The sequence below is a fragment of the Dicentrarchus labrax genome, unplaced genomic scaffold, assembly GCF_905237075.1.
Source record: "Dicentrarchus labrax unplaced genomic scaffold, dlabrax2021, whole genome shotgun sequence".
Classification (NCBI taxonomy): domain Eukaryota; kingdom Metazoa; phylum Chordata; class Actinopteri; family Moronidae; genus Dicentrarchus; species Dicentrarchus labrax.
The window spans coordinates 5,413,185-5,439,524 of record NW_026136704.1 but is presented as its reverse complement, the minus strand read 5'-3'; the positions used below and the strand labels follow the sequence as shown (position 1 = coordinate 5,439,524).

The 26,340-nt window shown below is 42.4% G+C and overlaps 2 protein-coding genes and 1 long non-coding RNA gene across 5 annotated transcripts in view; 1 reads left to right on the top strand and 2 right to left on the bottom strand.

Annotated features, from left to right (window-relative positions):
* Positions 1-2,733: 2,733 nt before the first annotated feature.
* tbx2b (T-box transcription factor 2b) lies at positions 2,734-13,532 on the bottom strand. 2 transcript variants are annotated; one of them, XM_051398077.1, is made up of 7 exons: positions 11,557-13,532; positions 10,408-10,675; positions 8,365-8,517; positions 7,006-7,082; positions 6,636-6,805; positions 5,233-5,816; positions 2,734-4,835 (listed from the first exon to the last, which is right to left on the bottom strand). In XM_051398077.1, the coding sequence occupies exons 1-7, from the start codon at positions 11,913-11,915 to the stop codon at positions 4,383-4,385; spliced, it is 2,064 nt and encodes a 687-aa protein (XP_051254037.1). In that variant the 5' UTR covers positions 11,916-13,532; the 3' UTR covers positions 2,734-4,382. The 2 variants fall into 2 exon arrangements, with proteins under 2 accessions (XP_051254037.1, XP_051254038.1); XM_051398078.1 differs by having other exon boundaries at positions 8,365-8,511; positions 11,557-12,561.
* LOC127362415 (uncharacterized) lies at positions 12,952-22,114 on the top strand. Its single transcript, XR_007884460.1, has 2 exons — positions 12,952-13,099; positions 17,067-22,114. It is a non-coding gene; the product is annotated as an uncharacterized LOC127362415 (long non-coding RNA).
* Positions 22,115-22,871: 757 nt separating this feature from the next.
* Positions 22,872-26,340, bottom strand: part of bcas3 (BCAS3 microtubule associated cell migration factor) — a 355,089-nt gene continuing 351,620 nt past the window's right edge. For both annotated transcript variants that reach the window (XM_051398073.1, XM_051398074.1), the window contains one exon: positions 22,872-24,614. In XM_051398073.1, the coding sequence (XP_051254033.1) occupies positions 24,466-24,614 (149 nt within the window). In that variant the 3' untranslated portion in view covers positions 22,872-24,465. The remainder of the gene's footprint in view (positions 24,615-26,340) is intronic.

Here is a 26,340-nt window from a genome sequence, read left to right as displayed (position 1 = left end):
CAGCATCCAGTCAGTTTGATGCAACTTTAATGTCATGAAATTAGATATTAGAGATTTTTTCCCCACAGTCTAAAATGCTATTTAAGGTTTATTTTGCAGCTTGAAAAGGCAAAAAAAAAAAAAAAAAAAAAAAAGATATTTTAGTATTTTTGAAATAAAATATTGGCTTCTGGGTGCTTCACAATTAAAACACATCAGTCTCAACCTTCAAACACCAAATCAGTCAGTGTCTGCAGGGATCAGAGGGAGGTTTATGAGCCTGGTACAGCCTTTTCCTTCCCCATCCTACCACTTTATTATCATCTCACATATAAATCAACAGCTTTATGTGATATATCATTAGAAAAAATGGTCAGGTTCCCATGATAATTTATTATTCCACCTGAAGTTGTCTTATTTTTAAGAGATTTTTAATAAACTTATTTTACTCAGTTACATATCATTTTCATCTGTAGTAGAGGAATTTTATTTATAGTCTTTTATTCAAGTAAAATAAATGTGAAATACCTCATTACAAGTAAAAGACATTTAAAATATTTTATATTTTATACTTATGTTTAAGTATAAGTTTTATCAGCAAAATGTTTACAGGAAAAGTACTCATTCTGCAGGTTATAGGCCTCACAGTGTTCACATTATATTATTATTATATTATTACTGATGCATTAATATGTGTACAGCTGGTGCTGTCATTTTAACTATTTTACACATGTTTGTGTATTTTATTCTTTAACAAAGCCCTGTAGTTTTTAAGCCAATCATACTCTTTATGTTAAATATATGTTTGGTGTCAAATTTAAACACATTCGTTTTTAAAACAAAAATTAAATGAATGATTTGTTATGGCCACATTTTATACTAAGTGATGGGCAAAAAGACATGTATTTGGAAAATTGTCTGAAGATTTGAAAATAAAACAATTGATTGATTTCTCCAAGCAAATATGTGATTGTTTAATCAGAATATAATTCTCAAGATCTGCTCCTGTGTAGAATAACTCTAATAAATATAATAATAGATATAGTGGAGTAAAATATATATTAAAAGAAAATTGACAGAATGTTGGAAAAAGTAAAGTAAAAGTGCCACAAAATTATCCCTAAGTAGAAGTCAAGTTACTTTTCCTCCACTAAATGAAATACCTTGTAACCAAACCATGTGCATTTGTAACTAGAATACTGAATCTGACACCGAACATATTGCAACGTTTTTTAATCACATGAATGAGTAGAAATAAAAAGAGAACAAGTATAAACCTTTAAGGCTGTCGGATATCTGTGTAATGTGAGACTGAAATATCTGCTGCAGATAAGGAGCCAGAAAGTGAAGGTCAGCCCTCTGTCATGTCATCCAGGCCTCTCACTAAAAACCAGCAAAGGTGCTGTTTGTCTCCTGTGCTCACACAACTGTGTACCTCCTGTTGGCCTACAAAAGCTTAAATAACAACATAGGCCCTACACTGATCACTGCACAGGGTTGTGAATAATCTTGGCCTTTTTACCCCACGCCGTCAGCAGCCATTAGTTATGATCCACGGGGCCTCCACAGGAGCCTATTGATCACTCATTGACTGATTGATTTAGACAAATACTTTTTTCTCCCAGAGTGCGAGGTCGAGCCGCCCTCGCTGCTAATTGAAGATAACAGAGTGGCAACAATGGCCTCCGTGGCCAGAATGAGAGTTTTGCTGCAGAAAGAAAAGAAAATGAAGTAGGGGGGAGGAGGAGGAGGAGGAGAGAAGGGGAGGAGGGGGGTTCTCTAATTAGGAAGCGGGGCGGTGTTGGAGGCTGTGGCCGGCAGGCAGGCGACAGGCGCCGGGTCCCGGACAAAAGGCTGTCTGCTGCCCTAAACTCCCCCTGCTTAACCCTTTAAACCGAGACACACACTCACAGTCACACACACAGTGCCGCTGCATCATGCTCTCTCTCTCTCTCTCTCTCTCTCTCTCTCTCTCTCTCTCTCTCTCTCTCTCACACACACACACACACACACACACACACACACACACACACACACACACACACTCAGGGGTCCACAGTTTGACTTCCAAACACTGAAGATAAATGCTTTAAACAGCAGGAACAATATGAGGAAAATCCACAAAAATGGCATTATTATATATATGAACACATGACATATTTATCTTATTAAAGGCCACAACATTCACATTAGTTCACATAAATACATTTCTATTTCTATATGTACATACATTTAATATAATTACATAAAACATATTTAATGAGGATTTTGCCACGCCACCAGCCGAGTTCAAACAGTTAAAGTGTGCGTCAGGCTGCAGAGGACTGTGTGTGTGTGTGTGTGTGTGTGTGTGTGTGTGTGTGTGTGTGTGTGTGTGTGTGTGTGTGTGTGCAGCAGAGAAAGCTCTTCCTATAAATACTTACATTACTCGACTCTTTCTAAAAATACAGCCGGCCACACAATAGTAAAGGAAATGCTGATTGACGGTGACTGAGGACCTGCTCGGAATAGAGCTGGACGGCGGTGCGTGCAGGGGACAGACCCGGGAATAACAATGAATACACACACTGCTGCTAAATATATGTATACAAAATAATAGAAAATTATAATAATAATAATAGAAAAACTTCTGCGTCTTTAATTGTATTGATCAATTAAAGGCTAAGATGTTTTTTAAATGCATTATTATAATTTAATATGCACAGCTTTTATGCAAAATGTTCACAAAACAAATTTAACCCACACATTGAACCGTCTGATTTAAATGTCGTTTTAATAACACGTGAATTAAAGCCAGTGACATTTTCTTATCAAATTCAACAAACCACATGCAAAAGGAAGCTGCCCTTCTTCCTGGGAGACATTTGGCCGACAGATGGCGCTCCTGCCCCGTGTGTAGCCTATATGTGTGTGTGCGTGTGTGTGTTAAACCATACTTCATCAAAAGATCTCAATACATTTCTACTAGATTATTATAATGATAAGCACGTAATAATAATAATAATAATAATAATAATAATAATAATAATGCAATTGCAAGATTTCAGCACAACGATTTTTTATTGAAATTGTGAGACAATCAAAAAAAAAAAAAAAAAAAACCCGGACAACCAGCATAAACAAGATACTTTCATCTTTAAATATATTTATGAATAGATATGAATGATGCGCCCGTTGGAGGAATTGCTTCGAACGTCTCCTGGCTGGAGTGAAATAACCTGAGGTGTTTTTGAATCCATGTGGAGCTCTCTCTGTCTCTCTGTCTCTCTCTGTCTCTCTCTGTCTCTCTCTCTGTATTTGTCGGTGGATGCAGACTAAAACATGGCACACACGTCTTCTAGAAATCAGCGATGCTTCATACACAGTTGTTTTTTTCTTTTTCTCAAACCAACAAGCGCTAAATAGCTTTTCATTTACAGTATATGTTCATGTAAAACGGGAGGGGGGGAGAAGAAGACGAAGAGGGTGGGAAAAAGCAACGTTTAAATTCAAAATATATACACGCTTAATATACAGCCTTGAATAAATTAATACCAATTGCATATTCTTGGATCTTAGCTTTATTTACAGATTTTGTTTTTTTAATTTTTAATTACATAAATAGTTCAGAAACATTTTTTTTTTCTGGCATGAAATGATAATCGGTTCTAACTGTGTTCGTTCACCTTCCATGCCTTTTGAAATAATCAGGCCTGGTCAAAAAAAAGCTTTTTGGATGCAGCTTGAGAGACCTGCCTGTCGGCGTGATGAGGCTCCTGTTCGGGGGACTCTTTCAAAACCGGGTCCTGGATGCTCAAATGCTTCACGTTAACAACACACACTCTCTCTCCACTGTGCGCCGCTCAGTCTGTGGAGCTGCAGGCCCTCAGCAGGCAGGTTATAGACCGATATATGGGGCCGATACTGGCCCTGTGTGGTCCACCTCTCTTACAATGGATATGATAAAGTTTGATTATATTTCTGTAGTTGAGCTGATCAGTGTTACTCTCTGATGAAGTGGTCAGATTTGAAATATTTTATCATTAGTTTAGTGTTTTTTTATTTTATTTTATATATTGAATTGCTAATTTTGTATTTTTATTCTATCAGTGTAGAAATGTATCCCAGAGTTTCCATGGGCCTGCCTGCTAACCCTAAAGCTCAGGGAATCAGGGGACAGTTTTGGGGTCTGATGATGGTTGAAATGTTTCCACAGGTCCTCAGTACTTTGAATTTAACAAAAGATTCAATTCAATCTTACGGATTGAATTTCTATCTGCAGCTTTGTTCCGAAAAACACCAGTTATCGGCCTTCACCGACCCATATCGGTCCAACCCTCATCCCAGTCTCCACAATGTGCTGTACAGGACATATGCACTTATAGTCCTCTGGTTAAGTCTTCATCCCAAACAGATAGTCTTCATCACTTGGGAGAGTCTGCGGTCGGGGAGGGCTCCCGCTGGCCCTCCAGGCCGCTCACCAGTCTCTGGATGCTCTGCAGCTCGTTCACCGAGTCCTTCATGGAGGTTTTGGGCGATGCGGTCCTCCCGCTTGACCCTCCTGTCTTGAGGTTGCTGTGGTGCTCTGGGGCCGGGCTCGTCTCCCTGCTGCCTGGTTTGGAGGATTCAGAGCCCGGGTTGTTGAGGCCGCCCTGCAGGCTGGTGGTGAGCAGGCTGGAGCTCTGGGACAGCGACACCGGGAGCTGGTAGGGGTTGAAGCGGAGCCTGGGCCGGGATGAGCTCAAGAAGGGGTTCCTGGAGAGCGGGCTGGAGGTGCTGGTGGCTGGGAGGGCAGAGGCTGAAGCAGCCGCTGCAGCCGCCGCCATGTAGGTGTAGGGGTATGGGAAGAGACCGCCAAATGGAGGCATGGGGATGCCCTGCAATATGGAAGAGGAAAGAGTTACTATTTCCAGTCAAGTGGTCAGATAATCAAATTAATGGCACATTTTCCCAAACAGTTTAGTTCCTTCAGATGATTTAAAACAGATTTCCATGAAAATATCAAACAGATCTGATACCGAGCAACAAGTGTTTTATATAAAGAAAAATGATTATTACAGGAGCCTGTTTGAAAAATGAATTGTTATCAAATCCTCAAATACTTTCACAATGGTCAAACATGTTCTCATGCAACGTCGATTGCACTCAAATGAACAGAAGGTCAAACTAATCCTGTCTGTCTACAACCCAAAGCTCCAGCCTTCCTGTCCCGTTGACGTCAGATCAGTGTTACAGGTGTGCATGCAAACTAGATCATTCTCTGGGCTTCCTTACCTGAGAGGCGAGCATGTGCTGGGACAGATGGAAGGGGAAGGGGTTGGGGGTTCCTCCCGTGCCCTGGGCGGAGAGGCTGCCGTTCTCCAAACCACTTGCTCCGGATACAGAGGCCAATAGATGCCCCATTCCCATAGCAGAAAAGGCTCCGGGGGCCATGGCAAACTGCCCGGGGTGAAACAACAGCGGCGATCCGGCGTTCAGAGGGTTAAAGAACTGCTGACTGTGCAGGCCAGACAGAGCCAGGCTTTGTAAGTGGCCCGGACTGAAGTGCGAGGGGCTCTCGGTCTGGACCATGAGAGGGGAGAAGGCCTCCTTGCTGGCACTGATGCCTCCGGCCTCAGAGTCCTTTGTCGACGCGTCCGTGTTGTCCTTCCTGTGCCTGCTCTCCGCTTTGTCCTTCTCAAGGTTCCTTATACTGAATACGGAGTCGTCCTTCTTTTCCGTGCTAGACCTGTCCCTCACACGCTCCTCGCACCTAGAGCTGTAGGGGGACACAGGCTCAGGTCCTGGGCTGCTGGAGCCAGCGCAGAGCTCGTCGTGATGCTCCAGCTCCTGCTCACTGTCAGTGCATGTTTTGTCATCTGCAACACGGGGATCGGAAAAGAGTTGTAAGCAGAGTGTCCAACCATTTATCTCCAACCTCGTCCACAGTCGTCTCTCTCTCTCCACACACACACACACACACACACACACACACACACACACACACACACACATGCTGGAATGGCAACATAAGCTTGGTGGGAGCCTCAAAGACTCCAAATCCACCCTGCATGCAGTCCTCATTAAGAAATTAACACTGTGGCCTCTAGTTTAAATGTATTTGATATTCAAGAGCAGCAAACAACAGCCTTTGTATAATTTCTCAGACTATGTATAGCTTTTGAGTATGCAAACATCAAAAACATCCACACATTTATATTAATAACAGGCCTCATTGAACGTAATGTTGGCTTTGTTAAATAAATTAGTTTAGTAAATGAAGGGAAGTAAAAGAATGGGATCAGACCAAATAAAAACAAAACTAGATAAGACATTTATTTTAGAAATAAACTGAACTCAAATGTCCATTTTAATTCAAATGTGAATATAATAAAGTCCAAATTCAGTCTGATCTTACTGTGCACACACAGTTTTACATACAGATGTTAACCCGCCAAAATGCACCTAAATCCAAGTTATCACACAGGCCTTAAAGTCATTAAAAAAATTATTATATTGCACGACAATTACCGATTTTCCTCACCTTGCTCCACCAAACTGCATTCATATTCTAGCCAATTTAACATAATTTTAAATTAAAGTCCTAAATTATTACGACAACAGCTGGATTCCACCCTGTATCCCGTTACCTCACGCCGCAGTGTACGGGCCCACAAATAAAAACAAACTATTCTTACCTCGGCTGGGCCTGCTGAACCTCAGAGGGCTGGAACCGGCTCCCAGCGGGGAGTGGACGGCGTCCCTGCCGGCCGTAGGCTCACTGGACGAGGCGTCCGAGTCCGCGCCCTCCCGGTCCGCCTTGCACTGGTCCTCATACATCCGCAGCGACGGCATGGTCAGCTGTTTCCTGTCAAAAGTAATAATAGCCCATTAATAATAATAATAATAATAATAATAATAATAATAATAATAAGTAGGGATTTGGGACACCACGACCTTGCAGAATACAAAGATGGTGGGGACACACACACACAAACACAAACACACACACACAAACACACACACACACACACACACACACACAGGTGTTGGGCGGCAGTTACATACCTTTTCTCTCTCCTCCCGTTCCCTGTGTCTCTGAATCCTTTGGCAAAAGGGTTGTTGTCAATCTTCAGCTGCGTTATCTGTCAAAAAAAGTTTGAATAAACAATTAGAGGAATGGAACCAGAGGTACACACACACACACACACACACACACACACACACACACACACACACACACACACACACACACACTGTTGGAGCCCATTGTCTTCACCTGGCCCACATTTGGGCCAACAACGTGTTCGGATTAACACACACAGAAACCAGTGTTGGACTGGAGCCATGTTGGGCCTCGGATTTGCATTATTAATAAAAGCGTAATGATGGGGCGTTATTCTCATAGGCCCCTGGAGAGAAATTCTGCCACGAAATATTCCTCTATGGGGCCACACAAGCCTCTGTTCCCCCCCGGAAAAAAAGAAAAACAGAGGGAGCAATACGGGAACAGATGACTATCATATCAATAATTAATAATGCGGTTTGGATCACTGCTGCCTCCTCCTGATCGTAGAGGAGGGCCGGTGTGGCTGCACGTATACGGGCGCAGAGCCGGCAGAGGCCTGCGTGGCTCAGGAGCTACTGGAGGCCCCTATAATGTGGCCCTTGTACAGGACGCTCCAGGCGCTGGCTATCTGAGCAGAGAGAGTGTCTTACAGCATCTGTCCACTGTGGCTGCAGGGTGACCAGCCTTTTTAAATGCTCTCTAATCGATGGTGACTCTTTAGCCATAAACTTTTACAACAAGACCCCCTCCTCACCCCCTCAGCCCCAACCCCTAGACACGAGCTCCAATTAGCCTCATGGAGGAGGACGGAGGCTCAGCGAAGGGGCCTTAGAATAACGCCAACAAAAACACACACATACAAAACCTCATTTAAAAAATGCTCGATTTATAAAACAAATATTCTTAAACCCAAAAAAACCTGAACTTTCTAGGGTGGGTTTTTAGGAAGATTACAACTCAAATAAAACAAGAGGACATGGCTGCCATGTTGGACGCTCCATCACAACAAAACACAACACACTCTCCACATTGATACGCCTAATGTATTCACTTGTGCTCAAGGTAACAGCCCGTTTACAGCCCATGAATTGCTGATAACGCGCACCACTTTAAGTCGCATTTGAATTCACAGTCAGAAATATCTGCTCACACCCGCGAGTGCAGGCAAAACAGCAATTAAAAAAAAAAATCAAGTGGGGGCATGGGAGTCCTCTGCGGGGAAATTAGGCGACCTACAAAATCAGATTAAGTCTTCGGGGGTTGGTGGTGGGGGGAGGGGGGACGCATGTACAACATTTATTATGCAAAGTATAGCAGCCATATTAGAGGCGGTTGGCCCAGTGTTCACGGTGGCTCACCTTGTCGTTCTGGTAGGCCGTCACGGCCACGAACTCGGTCTCCGGGAAGACGTAGGTCCTGAAGGTGCTGTAGGGGAGCTTGAGGATGTCGTTGGCCCGCACTATGTGGAACCTGGGCTGGTACTTGTGCATGGAGTTCAGGATTGTCTGGACCAACGCACACAAACACACACAGCTTTTGGAGTGAATATCACAGCATTTTATGTCTCTCTTTGATGTTTTTTCCCCTCCATATTAAACCGGAGTATGTTGACGGCGGATCATCCGGCGCATTGTTATTGATGCTGTTATAATTACTGTGTGAGCAGGCTTGTCTGTAATTAGTGCGGGGGCAAAAGGGAAAAACCTGACCAGGCCACACATGTTGTCATGAGCACTCAGAACCACAGCAAAAAAAAAAAAAAAAAAAAAAAAAAGAAGTGATTTGATCCAGTTTCTATCCGGATAAAAGCAACAAATTTCATTGATTTTAAGTGTACCACCAAGTACAGACACTTTACAAGCCTGGAGGCTCTGACACACAGAGCAACACAGAATATGAACATTAAATATATTTTCAAAATTCTGAAAAATAATCCAGAAATACAAATATAAACCAAACGCTGTTAAATCCTAGATGAAAAAATAAATATTGAGACATTAACTTCTCAACATGATGTGTAAATAAAGACCTGCAGGCAGCATGAAAAGAAATCCTGCGTGTAACCGATTGCAAATTTAGACTGACATGTAAATGTTGAATTTGTTTCCAGGCGGAAGCACACTGCCTGCCAGTCAGAAGGACTTTCTCAGACATTTATCATTTGCTCCGATTATTTTTAGCCCTCCTGCATATTATTACTGCACCAGTAAAATAATATGAAGTACATGGTAAAAAAAAAAAAATAAAATATATATCTTGTAGCCTATACAGACACCACAGCACCAGTCCAAAGCAGCTGGCAAATTTAACACATTCATTTAGATTCATTTAAAAAAAATAAAATAAGGTGTTAAAACTCAAATTAATTTTATGATGTGTTATGGCCACATTTTAGACTAAGTGATAAGGCTAGGGTAAATTAGAAATCACATGTATTTGGTAAAACAAAACAGAAATAAACAATTTGTGGATTTCTATTGCCACATTTAGATATTTCTATGCAATGTGCCACAAGAATGTAATGTTTTTGAGCTCAATTAGACATTTTTCCAAGCAAATATTATTATATGTTATTGTTTGCCACCCCTTAAGAAATCCATGCCACTCTCTGGCCACCCTATGAATATATCTGTAGATACGCCCCTGGTCCATAGAACATTATAGACTCAATATACACAACAACACCACAAACCTATACTATACTATACTATAGGCTACTATACTATACTACAGTATACTATCAGGTTACAGGCTGCGGCCATTCAAGCTCATTTAACGTCATTCCTCTCTGACCCGATTTGGTGATACACCACTTACAGCTCACATATTATGTTTTTTTTTATCTATTCCCAATAAAAGCTCGGTTAGAAATGAACGGGTCTACAGGTCCTGAGCTGCTGCACAGAGCTGGGGCTGTGTTTGGGTCTAACATTATGGATGCGGGAGGAGAAAAGGAAGCGCAGGCTGATAATATTGTGGGGAGCTGCAGGGAAACATAAGCTGTGTGTTTGTCAGCGGCGGTGGGAAGTCAAGTGGCGACAAAGTGTCAACAGCTTTGGACGTAAAGACGTTCAACAGCATGAATTTAAACGCAATTTTCCGCACTTATATTTTAAATGTGCTCCTTTGTGGGAATAAAATCACTAGGCTATATAATTTCTCTGCAGTGGTTTTGAATTCAGCATTTTTTTTTTAAAAATTTCTATTTCTCCTGCCTGTTTCTTATTATTATTTTGCTTTTACAGTGACCCACTTTTCCTATGTTGCTTCATTAAAATTTTATCTGATTTCAAAAACGCCTAAAAACCGCTCTGCCCCGCTCTCTTCCAACACCTCACACAGCATGCCTGTGAAAAATGCCTCTGCTCAAGCGAGAAAAAAAACAAACTCAGTGTACTTACAAATCCGTGTTTGTCTGAGATGTTGTTGGTCAGCTTGAGTTTATGGAAAGCAACAGGCTTGGCCATCCACTGCTCGCCGGTGGCCGGGCTGTCCGGGTGGATGTACATCCTCTTGGGCATCTCCGGGTCGGCCTTGCCCGCCACCATCCAGCGGGAGTTGTGGAACTTGTAGCGGCAGTCGTCCGCCGCCACGATGTCCATCAGCAGGATGTATTTGGCTTTTTTATCCAGGCCGTTTATTCGCACTTTGAACGGGGGGAACATCCTCCTGCGGGGAGAGAAAACACACACATACACACACAGAGGGAGTCAACACGCCGTGATTCAACCAAAACACAACATCAGATTATCACACGGGACTCGAACAAATGTGACAAAAGAGGCATTGAAGGAGAGAACGCTGCGCTCTGACGGGAGGAAATATTGTAATTGTCAGATATTGCACTCAATTAGGCAAAACCATAGTGTGTGTGTGTGTGTGTGTGTGTGTGTGTGTGTCCTCCTGTGTGTGTGTGTGTGTGTGTGTGTGTGTGTGTGTGTGTTGTCCAAGCCCTGCACTACAAAGCTGAGCAGTATATTTATGACCACACCACTTCACGTCCCTGCTTTTTGAAGTGACAGCCTGTTTATAAAATCCAGAAGCTCTGCAGTTTGGGAGATAAAACCTGATTAAAGCTCAGGCCACATTCCCCTCCAAAATATCCCAAATATGTAGCTACTTTGATCAGTCTCGAAATGTATTATAAATATTTAATAATAAAGCTGACGTTTCATTAAGTTACTTTCTTTGAGAAATGAAGCTAGTTTACCTCAAATTGTGCACGAACAGCCGTAGAACAGGAACTCCATTTAAAAACTATATATTTAATGTATAATGCGAGGTAAACTGGATATTTTCTCGTAGTGTGATCTCATTTTCTTGTGTATTTTTATGAATCGCGGAACAGGCTGACAATCGGTGTGGAAATAAATGCCGACTACCAAAGGCCTGGGGAACAGGCTGCCGTTTAGTAACGTGAATAAATGGCTTTTTATCGGCTCTTAACTGTCTCATTCTGCACATACACAGACCAACTGCCGGTTTTAAAAATAAAAATAAAGTATTCTCGGTATATCCATGAGGGGGATTATAGTTGTGAGCATTCTTACCTTCCGGACTTGGTAATAACCATCTCCGTCCCGAGTTTATGAAACTGGTCCCAAAGATCCTTGGCTTCCAGTGTAACTTTAGGGTCGTCGTCCACTTCCTCCTCCGGCTCCAGGCTCTTCATGCTGCGGAGGTGAGCCGCCTGATGGTGGCTGAGGGCCGGGTGGAGCCCAGCCTCCGCCGCCCCGGCCAGGCCGTGGTCCGGGATGGGCTTGGTGAGCGCCCCGGGAGGCAGGCTGAGCGCCGGGAAGAAGGAAGGCTGCGCGGCCGCTAGAAAGGCGGACATGGGGAAGTCGGTCGGCCGGTGTGCGTGGAAAGGGTGATAAGCCATTGCAGTCCCTGTAAAAACTGGATCTCTCATCGGTGCATCCACAAAAACCGAAGTGAAATAATGGATGTTTTTAGTGGTATTTCCCCCTCAGATAGCCAGTGTAGGTCCGCGGCTTCGCGAGCAGTTAATTTCTGTAAAGCGGTACAGAAGAGCGCGGCGCCCTGTCAGACTCACGGCGCGTTATCAGGGTGAAGAAAATAGCCCAGAGTTGCTGTTGATGTGTGCTTTTCCTTTTTGCTTCCTCCGCCGAGTCCTTCAGTAGAAGCGGCGCTGTGAAGGCAGAGCCCGGGTGCGCTGTAGTGCCTCTCAGAGCAGTTCCTCTGCTTCAGTCATCCCACACTGACTGGAGAGATGTGGCCCCGTTCACTGCAGATCTGTGACTATCTCACATGTCCTTCCTGTCTCCATCCCCAACACTAATGAACCAAGCCCCTTTGATTGCTGATTTTACGCTTTCTGGACCAATTGTGGGCCCCTATAGGCGTGGTTCTGACAGCTCCGGCCAGACTCTAGGAGAGAGGAGGGGGTGGACAAGAAGGTGTCGGAAGCATTAGCAGTAAGAAAACATGTCAACAGAATAAAATATTAACCAATGACAGGAAAGATCGGGAAATCCCACCCCCATTTCCAAGCCAAGCACCGGGTCAGCCCTCAGTTCTTGGCCGGTGGAGGCATCACCTCTCTCGGCTTGCGTTTTTACAATGTCGCCTCCGGAGAAAGCAACCTGTCCACAGACTCACTGTCTCAATACTCACCTTAGTACAGAGGAACAGCTCTCCAACGTTTGCCACAGAGCAACTCCCAACAGTAAACCCACGACTCGCAGCTCACGCTCTGCATTCCGGAGAGATTTATTTCAAAGAGCTGCAGCTCTCGGTCGCTCTCTATAATAACAGACTTGTAATTATTCCATGTTATCGGCTGTTTTGACGCTTAGGCTGGATTTGCCCCACACACTACTAGCCCAGGCTATGTTAGCTGTGTGCGCGCACTGACTCCAGCCTCATACAGCCCGGGCTTCCCCAGGCGAGAGCCATTTATCTGTTGGTTTTCCTGATCGGGCTGACGGGGAGGCAGCAGCAGCCGCAGCGGCGCAATAAAGAGACGAGGCTGGAAAAGACAAACCCAGATGCTGCGTGGAGGAAAAAAAAGAGGAAACCAGATGAAGGGTGATGAATGAATTTTTGAGAGAAAAATCAGAGAGAAGCAAAGCGGTGAGTGCTCACTAAACTCTTCCTTCTTCCAAATAAAGTTGCATTCCCTGCAGCCTCTCTGGCATATTTAGATTTTTATTTGTAAATGATGATTATTATTACTGGGGCGTTATTCGTGCTGCTGTGTGCTGATTTTGTGTGTTTCCACATCAAACAGTTGCAGCGATGAGATGATTTAGTGCTCAGTCTCAGGGCTGAGGGCAGGCCGCGCTTGCGTGTAATCTCCGACAGGTTGTATTTTGTCAAACCAAGGACAGTGCGGGGCTCCGGGAGCCACGGCCCCCACGGTCCCCACCCCCACCGGCCTCCCCATGCACTTCGCTCTGCTGCCTTCAGAAGAACGCAGCTCTCCTGATTAACTCGGCCTCGGTTTTGTTAAAGAGCCGCTCGGCGCCAGTCGGCCGATGATCCACAATAAGAACAATCTCTTGTCTCTTTATATTTACCCTGAAGTCCTGCATGTGCCCCCCCCCCCCCCTCTGCAAGCATCTGCGCCTCCGCTCCACTTTTCTGCCTCGGTCATGACTTGGTGTCAGATGTGATTCTTTTTTTTCCCTTTTTGGATAAACAGCTGCTCTCTCCGGGCAGGGAGGACGGTGATGTGATGAGGGCCACAGGCGACATAAAACTGAAACAAAAAGTGATAATCCTCCTGAATGAGACTGTCAGAGACAACTGCGCATTTCCTATTAACCCCTGGAACTCAGCCGCGTGTCTGCGGCTTCCGCTGACAGCCACACAAAACTCTTACTGGCCATAAAAATGTCTAGAATAATATTTATAAACCTTTATTATTATCACGTCACCTAATTTATCTCCTAATCTGCAGGAACCAAACTGAAAGCTGCAAAATTCTTTCATATCTTTAACTGCAGAGGGTTGAGCAGCCACCTGTGCGTCGGACACAGCATGTTATGTGATTTAAGAGCATGAAATGTTTGCACATCTCCGCCGCGTAACACACTTGTTGCTCGGCTTCCATCACATTGATACAGCCATGAGTCCGGAGCCGGCTCCAGACAGGAGCAGCTCCAGAGCGCACTGTACCTGCGCGGAGCCGCTTTCCACAAGCGCGGGGAGCACATTATATCAGACTCAGTGCGAGTCCCCGGAGCGTCCCGCCGCAGCACAGCCGGTGACAACGTGAAAAGGCGCGTTTCCACTCGGCCAGGTGTTGGAAAATAAATGCCAGCGAGCATCAGCCTCACGCGAGAACGTAAAATCATCAAGGATGTCTCGCACATGCCTTCGCAGTTTTCTCCAGAGTTATAGTGTGGCGTGTACGTGCTATAATCTGGCCGGACAGCTGACTTGTTTGGAATGCTGCACCTTCAGATTTATGAAATGACAGAGATGTAGCAGCGCCCTGGGAGCGACTGCTGGAGCCGCGTGCAAGGAGCTTTAGTGGGGAGGAAAAAAAAAAAAGATTAGCAACATATGGAGGTGGATAACGGTTTTTCTGCCGGGATACTCAACTGGATAATTGTATCAACAATGCTTGCGCAAATTAGTCACCATTTATTTGTTCTGTGCCGTCAACGGTACAGAAATCTCCATTAGGCGCGATTTAAAAGTCATTAAGTCGAGGGAGGACTGCTCCGAGCTGCTGGTAGATCTACATAGACTGTGCTGTACATTAACATACTGTCTGTGTTGGGGATTAATATAGGCAGACAATAAAAATGCTTATTGGACTTGTATTTCTGGGGAATGTGTGTGTAAAAGATCTTGCAAAAATGCGCAAAATAAAGTTTGTAAACATTTAAAAACAGGAGCAAATTAAGAAGTTTTGGTCCCAAATTGTCTCCTGCACAGGTGATTTAGATACTTATGATACTGACAGTTTTTTTTATTGTCTTATATCCAGAAATGAGTCAACACAAGCAGGTTTGGAGGCTTAAATTGAGACATTGAGACACACAGAGTTGTCAGTCACGCTGTAAGTTGGGGCTGTATTTACAGTTAATTCACTGCGTGCATGACGCTTTCCATCAGTAGGAAGTTGACTAAAGCCTTTCTGTGCCCTTGATCCGTCCGCTCAATACAACACAATACAGCTGCAGATGTGGAAATGTGCGTAAAAGCGTCTTCCGTCCCGCTGATTTGGCCCCTGTGTCAGCGATCCGGGCCAGAGACGCTCTAATTACAACATAACGGGACAGTTTTGCGCCATATTCGTCTATAATCGAGTATTGTTATTTTCTTCCTCCCCTCGACATTGTTCCTTTCTTCCTTTTATCTCTCCATCTTCTCCTCCCCATCTCCCTGCATCATCTCTCCGGCTATATTTAGCGGCTAGACTGAGGCCTTGGCGCCAGACCGTTTAAGACCTGTCAAAGTCCCTCATATTTCCCCTTGTCACATGGAAACCCGGCGACCAGCGGCCCTCTCCTCCTCCTCCTCCTCCTCCTCTTCTCCTCCTCTTCTCCTCCTCCTTCTTTTTTCTTTCCCTTCTACTCCCTCTTCCTCCTCGTACAGCTCCAAGCAGCCCTCCTCCTCCTCCTCCTCCTCCTCCTCCTCCTCCTCCTCTCCTCCATCTCCTCCACTTCCTCATCTACAGCTCACTCGGCTAAATGAAACATATCAGTTCTCACTTGTAGGAAAAGCACACACACACACACACACACACACACACACACACACACACACACACACACACACACACACACACACACACACACTGGACCATACTTTGATATGATTTGGAACAATGCAATGAAACAGATGCTTTTTGGGATCAGAGTAATGCCTGATGCCTCACAGCTCTTCTATAAAACAAACTTCATGACAAACTCAATCATAAACTACAACCACTCACATTCAGTTACCTGCCGGCCTGTTCTGCCCTCCTGTTCTCATAGTCATGTATCTGTCTCACTGACAGGTAGACCGCCAGGTGGGGGCGCTATAGCGACCCAGGGGACAGCGCTGTCACATCCGCAGGCGTTACAGCAGCCAGCATTTGGCACAAGAGTGATCAGGTTGAGACTCACACAGTGTTGATGTTCACACTGTCTCAGTGGGATCATTTTCACTTATTTTAATTATGGTGAGCCATGGGTTACTGCTCTGAGGGGACCCTTGGGTGGCCCTACTTTGCGTGCCGCTCCGTGTGGCCGCAGGTGAACGAGAGCATGACGCACTGCAGGATTGCGCGTGTATTTATTGAGTGATAATAGGTAGGGCAGATCACTGGATGTGCCTGCTTCCACATATACCACAGTGACATACTGTCACTACTGTGCTCCAGTAGCCTTAATAAAGAATCTCCTCTGTTGTCGGGTTGCTGGTTGAAGGCTCCGTTGTGCCTTTGAGCACATAGGCAGCACGGTGCTGTGAGGTCTGTGGTATCCACACAAATTCCTGATTTTATAAAATCACCAATATAGATGTAAGAGTAGTTTTTGTGTATTTGTGCATCAGATTTAAAATAAATGAAAAACAAATCTGATCCCACTGAATGTTAAAATTCCCCCTCACGCGGCTCTCCTGTGCACTGAGAGCGGCGTTTAGAAATAAGCTCAAACTAAAAGGCCTCTGCACGAGCGACTTTGTTTAAAAAACAACAACTTAAAAACAGATTGCTGTATTATTTTCGTATTCACCCACATTCATTTGCTACTACTTTTATTTATGTGAGATCTGTTTAAGTGCTGATTCACAAAAATAGACTTTTATTTTGAAAATAGATCCATTTAACCTGAGTAAAATCCCTCCTTTAATTGGCGCTTATTTGTGTTTTTTAAGCTTTATGTGAGAGTTCTAAAAATCTACTTGTGCCGGTTAGAACTCATGAGAGAGATTACACTCACTGTTACTGTTTGTGTTCAACTCATTCTTAATCAGGAAACATTTAAGCGCCGGCTTTTTTTAATATTATCCAGCTGACAATATTTTATTACTGTTTTATGTTCGTTGGGACACATTTTTTTAAAGCCAGCAAAATAATCTTTTGTGTATTTTGCAGATGTGTTGACAGCGTGGAGAAATTGAATTAGCAGCTGCAGCGCCGGGAACATTGGATCACATTAGGAGCGCAGCAGAGGAGCAGAGGCTACCTGCAGGGCCGGAGGGAGAGCCTCCTCTCTCCTCTGTCATTGTCTCACACAGCACAGCACAAATACTGCAGCATCCACTCCTGGATATATTCACAAACTCCTCATCAAAGCCAGGAAAAAGTCTCAGTTTCGATTGGTTTTCGAGTTGGTTTAAAATGCCACATTTTACTGTTACTCCCGAACAAACCGGTCGAACAAGACAGCAGCTGTAATTTAAAACCTGAGATTATTCCACAAGACGAAATTTAAGTGAAGTTTCAACAAGTTTCAAATTATTTCGCGATTAAAGATGATAAAAAAATAATAATAAGGGTACGAATCATAACTAATGCTTGACTCATGATGATTTCTGTTTCCTCTGATAAGTTCACACTTAACAGATCATCAGTTAAACAATGTTAATTCATACATGAATTGATAGGCGAGCAAATTGATTCCAGTTGTATAAAAGTGTATTGCAGGACCATGCATTTGCTGCACAGCCTCTCTAATAAAAATAATAATAACTTCACATTCCAATGGTATTTTTGACACATTTACAACATAATGGATAAATTAGAGGAGAATGTTAAAATTGGTACCCACAGGGCAGACTGGGTGGAGTTTAAGGACTCTATGTGAAGACGGTGTGATGGTAAAAGCAGTGTGCGAACTAGATCATGGCTTTTAGGGGAGCTTACTTGTTTTTGTTTGTTTGTTTGGGGTTTTTTTTTGCAATAGATGCAAGCACATTTGATATTTAATAGTGAGTTAATGACATATACATCAATAATAGCCTACTTTTACACATAATCCACAGGTACAGGAAAATAGAAATGCATGGCAAAAATAGCATTTTAGTATGTTGTATTAGTATTGTCGGAGACCCCCCCAAAATTTCGCAAATGGTGTTTTTAGGGGAGCTCATGTCTTATTAAGCTCTTAAGCTCTCCCTGCAGTTCGCACCCTGGGTAAAACATGCAGGAATCATCCGGGGGAAGTCTCTCTCTCTCTCTCTCTCTCTCTCTCACACACACACACACACACACACACAGTGAATACTGAGCTGCATAGAAAATGAAACACAGTGTGTGGTGTATGGAGTTTAGCTGTAAAGTGTGTTTTGTGTTTTGGGATTTTATTTCAACTAATATTATTAATCTTGGATCCTCATTTCCACAAATTTCCAAGAATATTCTCACCAAGATTAGGACATACAGTAAATAGATGTCAATCTCCCTTAAATTATCCCTTATTTTCCAAGCATGTTTAACCTCAATTTACTGGACAAAAAAGACCTGTATCTGGAAAGATCCAATGGTATCCACGTTTATGGAAATCCAGATCTGTATATCATATCAAATGAATAAAAAACCTGTCAAAGATCCATGTCTGTAATATTCTGGATAGGACAGTATCTGTCCATATCCAAACGTATCACCACCTTGGATACAACCGTATTTTTGTACATTTATTCCAGTGACTGCTCTTAATAAAACAAACACACGCGCACACACAAAACCTGTGTCAAAAATACCTTTGGCTTTATTCTCACAGAAATATGAAGTTATTGTTTTTTTTATCAGAGGCTGAGACCATGTAAAAAACTTTTATGCAAGAGGAATCCATAAATGTATTTCATGTATGAATTAACATCCTTTACCTGATGAACTAATCACAAAGTCATAGTGACTTAATAATTTGGAATCCATGATACATGCATTACTTAAAGATAATGATTTGTACTGTTATTGTACTGTACAATTTAATTAATTGTGGCTTTAAGATGCTGCTAAAATTTATAAAACACCTGCCAATGTGCTGTCATGCTGTCATATAATGTAGCTATTGGTCAGTAAGTGCGTTAAATAGAGATAATGCAAATGGCCACTTTACCCTCAAAACAGTCAGCTGTCACATATTTTCTATCATTATATTCATTAAATGAGTTGTGGCCTGGGTCAGGTAAGTGTTTCCTCTTGTGCACAGGTAAGTGTGCATTTGCCTGTTGTGAAATCATCAGCCTATGACAGAGCGGACTCTGATTCATGTGTTTTTTGAAGGATAAAATATGGCAGATGAAACTGAAGCTGAACCAGAAAAAAAAAAAGATCCCGCTCATGTTCCCTGATTCACATCTAATCTGCATCAGACCTGACAGCAGCACACTGAGCTCAGATCAGCCAGCACATCTCCGCCTTTGTCTCGGACACCTTACACTGTGCAGGTCCTGACACACTGATGGTGAGTTTTAGTGGTAGCCTGACAAAGCTGTCTCTGTGCCAGCAGCAGCGCTCCAAATGTGGACCTCCAGGGGCCCCGGAAGGCGCCTGGAGGAGGTGTAGGAAACTTTCAGCATCATTTTATCCTTCAAATATTACAGTCTGAAAATGAACCAGAGTTGATGGTTGTAAAATTTAACAATAACTCAAAGATGAAACTCTTCCTTTACAGTTAGAATTTGAGCTGTCTGCAGTCTAATGGGGGATTTAGTTAAACAATCTATGACATGGCCCTAAAAATGGCTTTGGGCCTTCATCCAGCAGCTTTTTAGGACCTTTTTGAATTAGACTGTCATTATTCTAAATGATACCAGTGACCCCAGCTTTCTAAAAAAAAATCTTTATTATTTGTTTCACTCAAAATGAACCAGAGAAAGTGTCATTGCAGTCACCTCATGTGTACAGTTCAATATTCACCATGAAACCTTTAACGACTAAATCTGAATAAATGTGTTTGAGATCCAGGCCGTGCAAACCAAACCGAGACCCACAGGGCAGACAGACGATTCAATGGGAAGACGGTGTGATGGTAAAACATTCAGGGATCATCCAGGGTAGGTCTCACACACGGTGCATACTGAGCTGCAGAGAAAAATTAAAATGTATGGGATTTGGCTGTAAAGTGATGAGTTCTTGTATTTTGGTCACTTTTCCAGTTTATTAATTTTGCTGTTTGTCTATTGTGGTTTTTAAAATTTTGTGCAACCGATGTTACTAATTTTGGAGTGCTCATTTCCAATAATTTCCAATAATTTGAAAGTGTTTTGAATCACCATTTTACCTACTCACCATTAGGTAATACAGTAAATAAATGCCAGTCTCTTTTTAATGTTGCATTTTAGAGGCCATCTCTGATCCATCTAAAGAGAATTTTCTTATGACTCAAATTCTAAATCAAATTTCAACCAGGTAGCCTAACTTATTCTGCATATGTTTGTGTGTTCTCATGAACCTCACCACACAACTGTTTATTGAAACAAATAGTGAATGAGTGAAAATGTGTAGAGATTTGTAAGCTATAATGTTCCCATGTAGGCCAATCTACCGTAATATCTACAATAAAATGCCAAAATGTATGCTTAACATTTACTTTATTCTGTAAAAATATTTACAGAAGGATATTTGATGATTTTTTAATTGGATGATTTCTGATAACTGACCTGTGTAGACTTTAATGGTTAAAGCTACACTGCAAATAAATAATGACATGTCAGATTTAGTCAGGAGACATGTGTGAGACAACATTTATGTTTTTAACTTTTTCTCAAACAGTCTTCACAATGGGTGTCAGCTCAGTATTGTCATAACCAAAAGTAGCAATTTGGAAACGAGGAAGCCAAAGTGCTGCAGGGATGTTCCTGCTCATTTGCATTTGGATGTGTTTGGCTGGTCTCAGCAGAAAGAGAGTGGCCTCAGATCTGACTGTGTGGATAAGATTAGCATGCAGCATCAACTGTTGGCACTCGCAACAACAAATGAATGTAATCCCTCAGGTCCACAATCTTTCTGCTGGTTGCTTCTGAGAAATGATGCTAGCAGGAGGTCCAGAAAGTTCTATCTAAAGTCACTGCACTGGAAACAATGGATGATAAAGCTTCACTGTGTTAGCCTGAAACTCAACAATGTTACAAATATGAACCTGGTTAGCTTGCTATACTGAGTTAATAACAAATAATTATTTATCAAACACAATCTTTATTAGGATTTAAGTAGCATTCTCACTGACACTAGCAGGCTAAATTGTTTATCTTTTAGCATATTGGGCTAAATGCTAAAGAGAGTGCTGTCAACATAGTCACCGCTAACTGCTAGCATCACTGTAGTGTTAGCATGCTTTATTCCGCTCAGATATGTTTCCAGTTCAAATGTTGCTCGCTAACCAAGCTAATGCTAACGTTTTGAAGTGAAGCCAGTGGTGTTACTATCACATCCTGTTTCAGTTGGTCTGAAGCGTTCAGTGTCTCCACTGGTGCACGGTGTACACAGGTATATGGAGTATAACCACTTATATTTCAGTTTTGCCGATTGATTTTTCCCCCTAGGATGGTAAAGGCATGGCAATACATGATTGGCTGGAGTATAGAATAAGGAATTATGTAGCTGTCTCACTTTATAGTGTGTGTGCCAGTATTGATGCTTACTGCCGGAGGTAAAGCAGCAGCATTTAAGTGACAGTGTGCAAATACTACTGGCCCATTTTTGGTGAGCTAAATAGGCAAGAGTAGGGCATTTACCCTTTGCTGGATGGGGCATTAATAAACAGTATACCCATTTCTTCAGCCACCACTCCACTACTGAGTTTCTCAAGCTGGGACTCAACACCAACAGCTTCCTCCTAGCAGGACGTTGAGGACCTGGAGACTTTAGAGTTTGCTCCATTTACACCCAGAGTGACTTTAATCAGTGAGTTGTGCTAACTTTTAACAGGACACACAATGTTTTGCGCTAGAATACAGTCCTGCGACGTTTAAAGCTCGCTATTTTAGAATTTCTTCTCAAAATGAATACACAACTAAGTGCACAAATCTGTTTCACACTGACATGATGTGTCGGTTCTTGTTAAATACAAACCGTTTTGTTGTTTATCATATATTTCTTTAAATGCTTCAAAAGTGGCTCTGATGAATTAGAATTTGTGTGAATAATAAATGTTTGTAATGAAATGTTGGAATCAAATAAAAAGTTTCAAGTAAAAACTGTAGTTTTCCTCTCATACTTGTTGCATAATTCTGAACTTTTCCTCTGAATAAAGTGGTAGAGACACATCCTGCCAGCTGGAGCTTATTTCAGCTTTATTCATAAGGGAGTCTTGCATATAAACCTAAATAAACACATTTTGTAATGGTCTTGGTTTTTTTATGTGTTCTTTCTGTTGTCCAACTCGTACTGTAACAGATTTTATTTTCTAATATACAGGACTGGAAATACAGGCATACTGTTTTTAATTTAAAAGCGTTTCAGGCGCTGAAGTTGTTATAAGTTATGAATTTAATTGTCTGTGCAAAAGTTTTCTGGCCATCTCTTCAAGTTTGGATGTGTTCCACCGTAGCTGGGCAAAGACCCCTTTTTAATTTTATGACTAGTAGCGCTTGAGCACATCGATGAGATGAAATAAAGCCTACAAGGAATAATCCGGCGCTAATCTAATTTCATTTGAATTAGTTAGAATGGTTTGAGTCCAATGTTTTACTTTGTTAAAAAAAATCTTTGTGTAAGAGTTTTGGGACTTAGAGTTTTGTGCTGATTAGCAGAGAAACAAACATGCCCTCTCGTCTCTCCGCTCTCAGAACAAAGAGCCAGAGTCGGCCATAAAAAGTCCCTTTAACAACACTTTACTGCCTGTTAAAAAATATGGTACTAATTACCAGTGGTACTTTGTGCTGATGGTCACCGCCGTGGTGGAAATCTGAACGGCACAATTAGGAGCAATCAGAGTGAGAAAAAAAGACACAGTTTCATTTCCTCAAGTTTTTATTATGGTTTTTCTTGCATGAATGCTGGGAAATAAGTCAGTATTTTACAAATCGAACATTACTGGCAACATTCTCTCTGAATTAAAATGAGTGGATTCATGCCCTCATTCAGTGACCGAGCAACAGCAGGCCTTCATGCAGCCAGTCCAACAACACTCACACATTGTGGGATTGTACTATTATCATTTAATCTCTAAAGGTGACTCTGGAAGTGCATTTCAGAAGTCAAACATTCTGCTTCGGACAATCTAACAGGCAAAGTGTGTTTAATAAAGGAATTTCTGATTATCAAAGTCAATCTTAGCTACTACATTTAAGGAAAATACATTTTTTAGAGATCTATAACTAGAGGCAGGAGGGAAAAAAAAGATTTTGGTCAAAAGTGGCTAATGTACAAAATACAGCATGACGGCTATTACTCCGCTCAATTAAAGTTTACTCTCTGGAAAGGCCGAGTGGGGGAATATATCTAAATGATGTCAGAAACATATCTCAATTATACCGTAAACATCTAAATTACTTCAGCAACATAGTAATAGTGTCATCTCATTACTGCATCTTTTGTCAAATGTAATTACATGAAAATCAAAGGCATGAGAGGAGCAAATTTAATCAAAAACATTTAGCAAGAGGCCATGAGAGCAGCCACACACACACACACACACACACACACACACACACACACACACACACACACACACACACACACTCACATTCACACTCACAGAGGGGAAAGGAGCTGCTACACGTCACTGACTGGAATAAACATTTTTCCCCCATTCTCCCCCTTTCTTATGGCTCATTCAGACAACAGGGACCCCGTAAAACTTCAAACACACTCAGAGAATGATGGCGGGCGGAGGAAACAGCAGACATCGGCCGCAGAGAGGACAGGACGGCTGGTTCTCCGACGTCTGTGTCTGATTCAAAGCGACGACAAGGTAACAGGCAGAGTTGGATGGATATGCTGGCCTGGAACTGGGTCTCTTCTTCTCTAATCTGATATTGAAAATAAAGGAGGTTCCTCCCCGACCACACGCTGTATCAAAATACTCTGCTTTGATGAAATATTTCTACACTTTAGATTTGGTTAATTGCTCAGCAACACTCAGAAATTAGTTTTTAAAAGGCTACAATAACTTTGTCTAGATGTTTTCACCCTGATATGAATGGAGTTGGAGGATAAACACTATATTAATTTCGTTTTTTTTTAGCAATATTGGCATTAGAATGGTCAAATTAAAAATAATTGGAAATCTCAATCTCTTAATGAAGCTGCCATTGGCAAAAGTGCCACTGGCAGCTTCATTTAAAAAACATATCAGCCTTCAAATCCAAACCAAGAAATAAAATGTATATGTAGCTGTGATCACGCTGATTGGTGCCCAGCTGTATGAGAACAGAAAAAAACAACAACAGCAACACTGCACAGAGAAACACAAATCCTGGACATGATTTGGTTTCAGCTCAACACATCAGTCTGTGAGTGTGATGCTGCGTGGACAGATATATGGGGGTCAGGTGGGGCAAGTGGGCTGGACGGTGGCGGCTGCTCCTGGAGGAGAGGTGGGGCTCTAGGGGAAGTTGGTAGGGAAGAGGCTTAGTGGCTGGCTCTCGTTGGTGGGCAGGGGGGAGCGATAGCCCTCGAAGTTGCGTGGGATGCTGCCGCTGGTGGAACCCGAGCTGTTGCTGAGGGTCTCGATGCTGCCCTCCCTCTGCAGCTCTGCAGGGAGAGAGACACAGACACAGAGAGAGAGAGAGAGAGAGAGAGAGAGAGAGAGTGTTGCCATCAGGTGATCTGTTTTAAACAACAAACTGAACAACAGAGCTGTGTGTGCCAAATGTCCACAAGCACAATTTGTCTTCTGACGGAAACAAAACTCCCTCATTATAAGGCTGGGAATCAAACCTAAATACTGAGTACCAAATGAAATCTGTCTGCAGCATCAGTATTTGAAAACAGAAGCACCTAACGTTGCTGTTGCATGTCAGGTCTTGTTAGCATTTTCTTTGATCAGATACCTCCTGATGTTAGTTACTTTTTAAAAAATCAATTTAGAATTTTATTTTGGCGTGTCTCTTGTATGTCTGCTTGTGAGAAGACAGGGTGGGGCCAAAACTGGCCCACCAGATGTTTCTAGTGGAAATAATATATATTTTAAATATTATATAATACATAAAAAAATAAATATATATATATATATATATTTTTAAACATGAGGGATCCCTAGTTATGAATTATTTTTTATAATGTGAGCACAATGGGGAGGAAGTCAGTGAATCAATGGAACGTGGAATCCTAGCTCCATTTTGCATCTATACAATCCCATACAATCCAGTCTGTGCTTCCTTTTGGCCTTGGCCCCCCACCCCTGTGTTAATAATCTTTACACACTGTCTGAGCAGTTTAGCTTGTTCTGTTACACTGTGACGGGACTCCCCAGGCCTCAACTCAAGGAAAAGGAGCCTGAGAATCAGTTCCCATGTGCATAATAATAATTAAAAAATGAAAAAACACCTTCACAAATGGGTATGGGGGTTTAATAAAAACATATAAAGATAATAGATAATAAACATAAATAAGTAAGCCTGTGGGCCGCCGATTATTGTGAGGAAACTCACACTTGCACAAATTACCCCACAGACTGCCCTGGCCAAGAACTCTCAGTGGGTCCTGAAGTTTCAGGCTGCCTATGTCTCATAGTGTGAGTTCTGCACCAAACAGAGGAAGGATCAGAAGGTCATTGGGTGAGCAGTTCCCCACCTCTCTCTATTCCTTCAAGAACAGTCACATCCTGATTGGCCGAGAGGGGAACCACCAAGCTGTTCTCCATCATTGCTGAGCAGTCAGTCCCCACAGCCTGTGCAACAGGTGATCTGAATGATCCTCTCATCAACCCAGAGGAATGTTTACAAAGAGCCAAGATGAAATGGGGAAAAGGAAAACCAAATCGCAGCACACATGAATGAATGAATGAATGAATGAATGAATGAATGAATGAGGGACTGCAACCAACATGGTAGAAAAAAATATTTAGATTAAAATACACTACTCACAAAAAGTTAGGGATATTCGGCTTTCGGATGAAATTTCAGAATGTACATAAAATGCACTATAACCTTTCCAGGTGATCTTAATTTGACCGTCTACTTAAATGCCCTACTTTCATGATATAATATCACTGTAGCATCAACTTTTTACATTTTCCATAAATTTCACCCGAAAGTGGAATATCCCTAACTTTTTGTGAGTAGTGTACATGTACAAGAAACCAAAATGTTTTGGTATTGGCACTGAAACTCTATTGCACCAGCTCCAATATTAAAAGGGTTAAGGGGAGCTAGTGTCATGTTAAAGAAGCTGAACGAGTGCCAAGTGTATGAGGCAAAACTGTTGAATGTTGAAAATTAATGAGATCTTTCTTAAAGGGTAAATCTGTTTCATTAAA

Excerpts from the sequence above, each read along its gene's own strand:
- tbx2b (XM_051398077.1), bottom strand. The coding sequence starts at position 11,915 with ATGAGAGATCCAGTTTTTACAGGGACTGCAATGGCTTATCACCCTTTC. Across the intron at positions 6,806-7,005 it reads AACGGGAGGAGAGAGAAAAG|GAAACAGCTGACCATGCCGT; the intron begins GTATGTAACTGC and ends TACTTTTGACAG. Across the intron at positions 4,836-5,232 it reads AGCACATGCTCGCCTCTCAG|GGCATCCCCATGCCTCCATT; the intron begins GTAAGGAAGCCC and ends TCCATATTGCAG.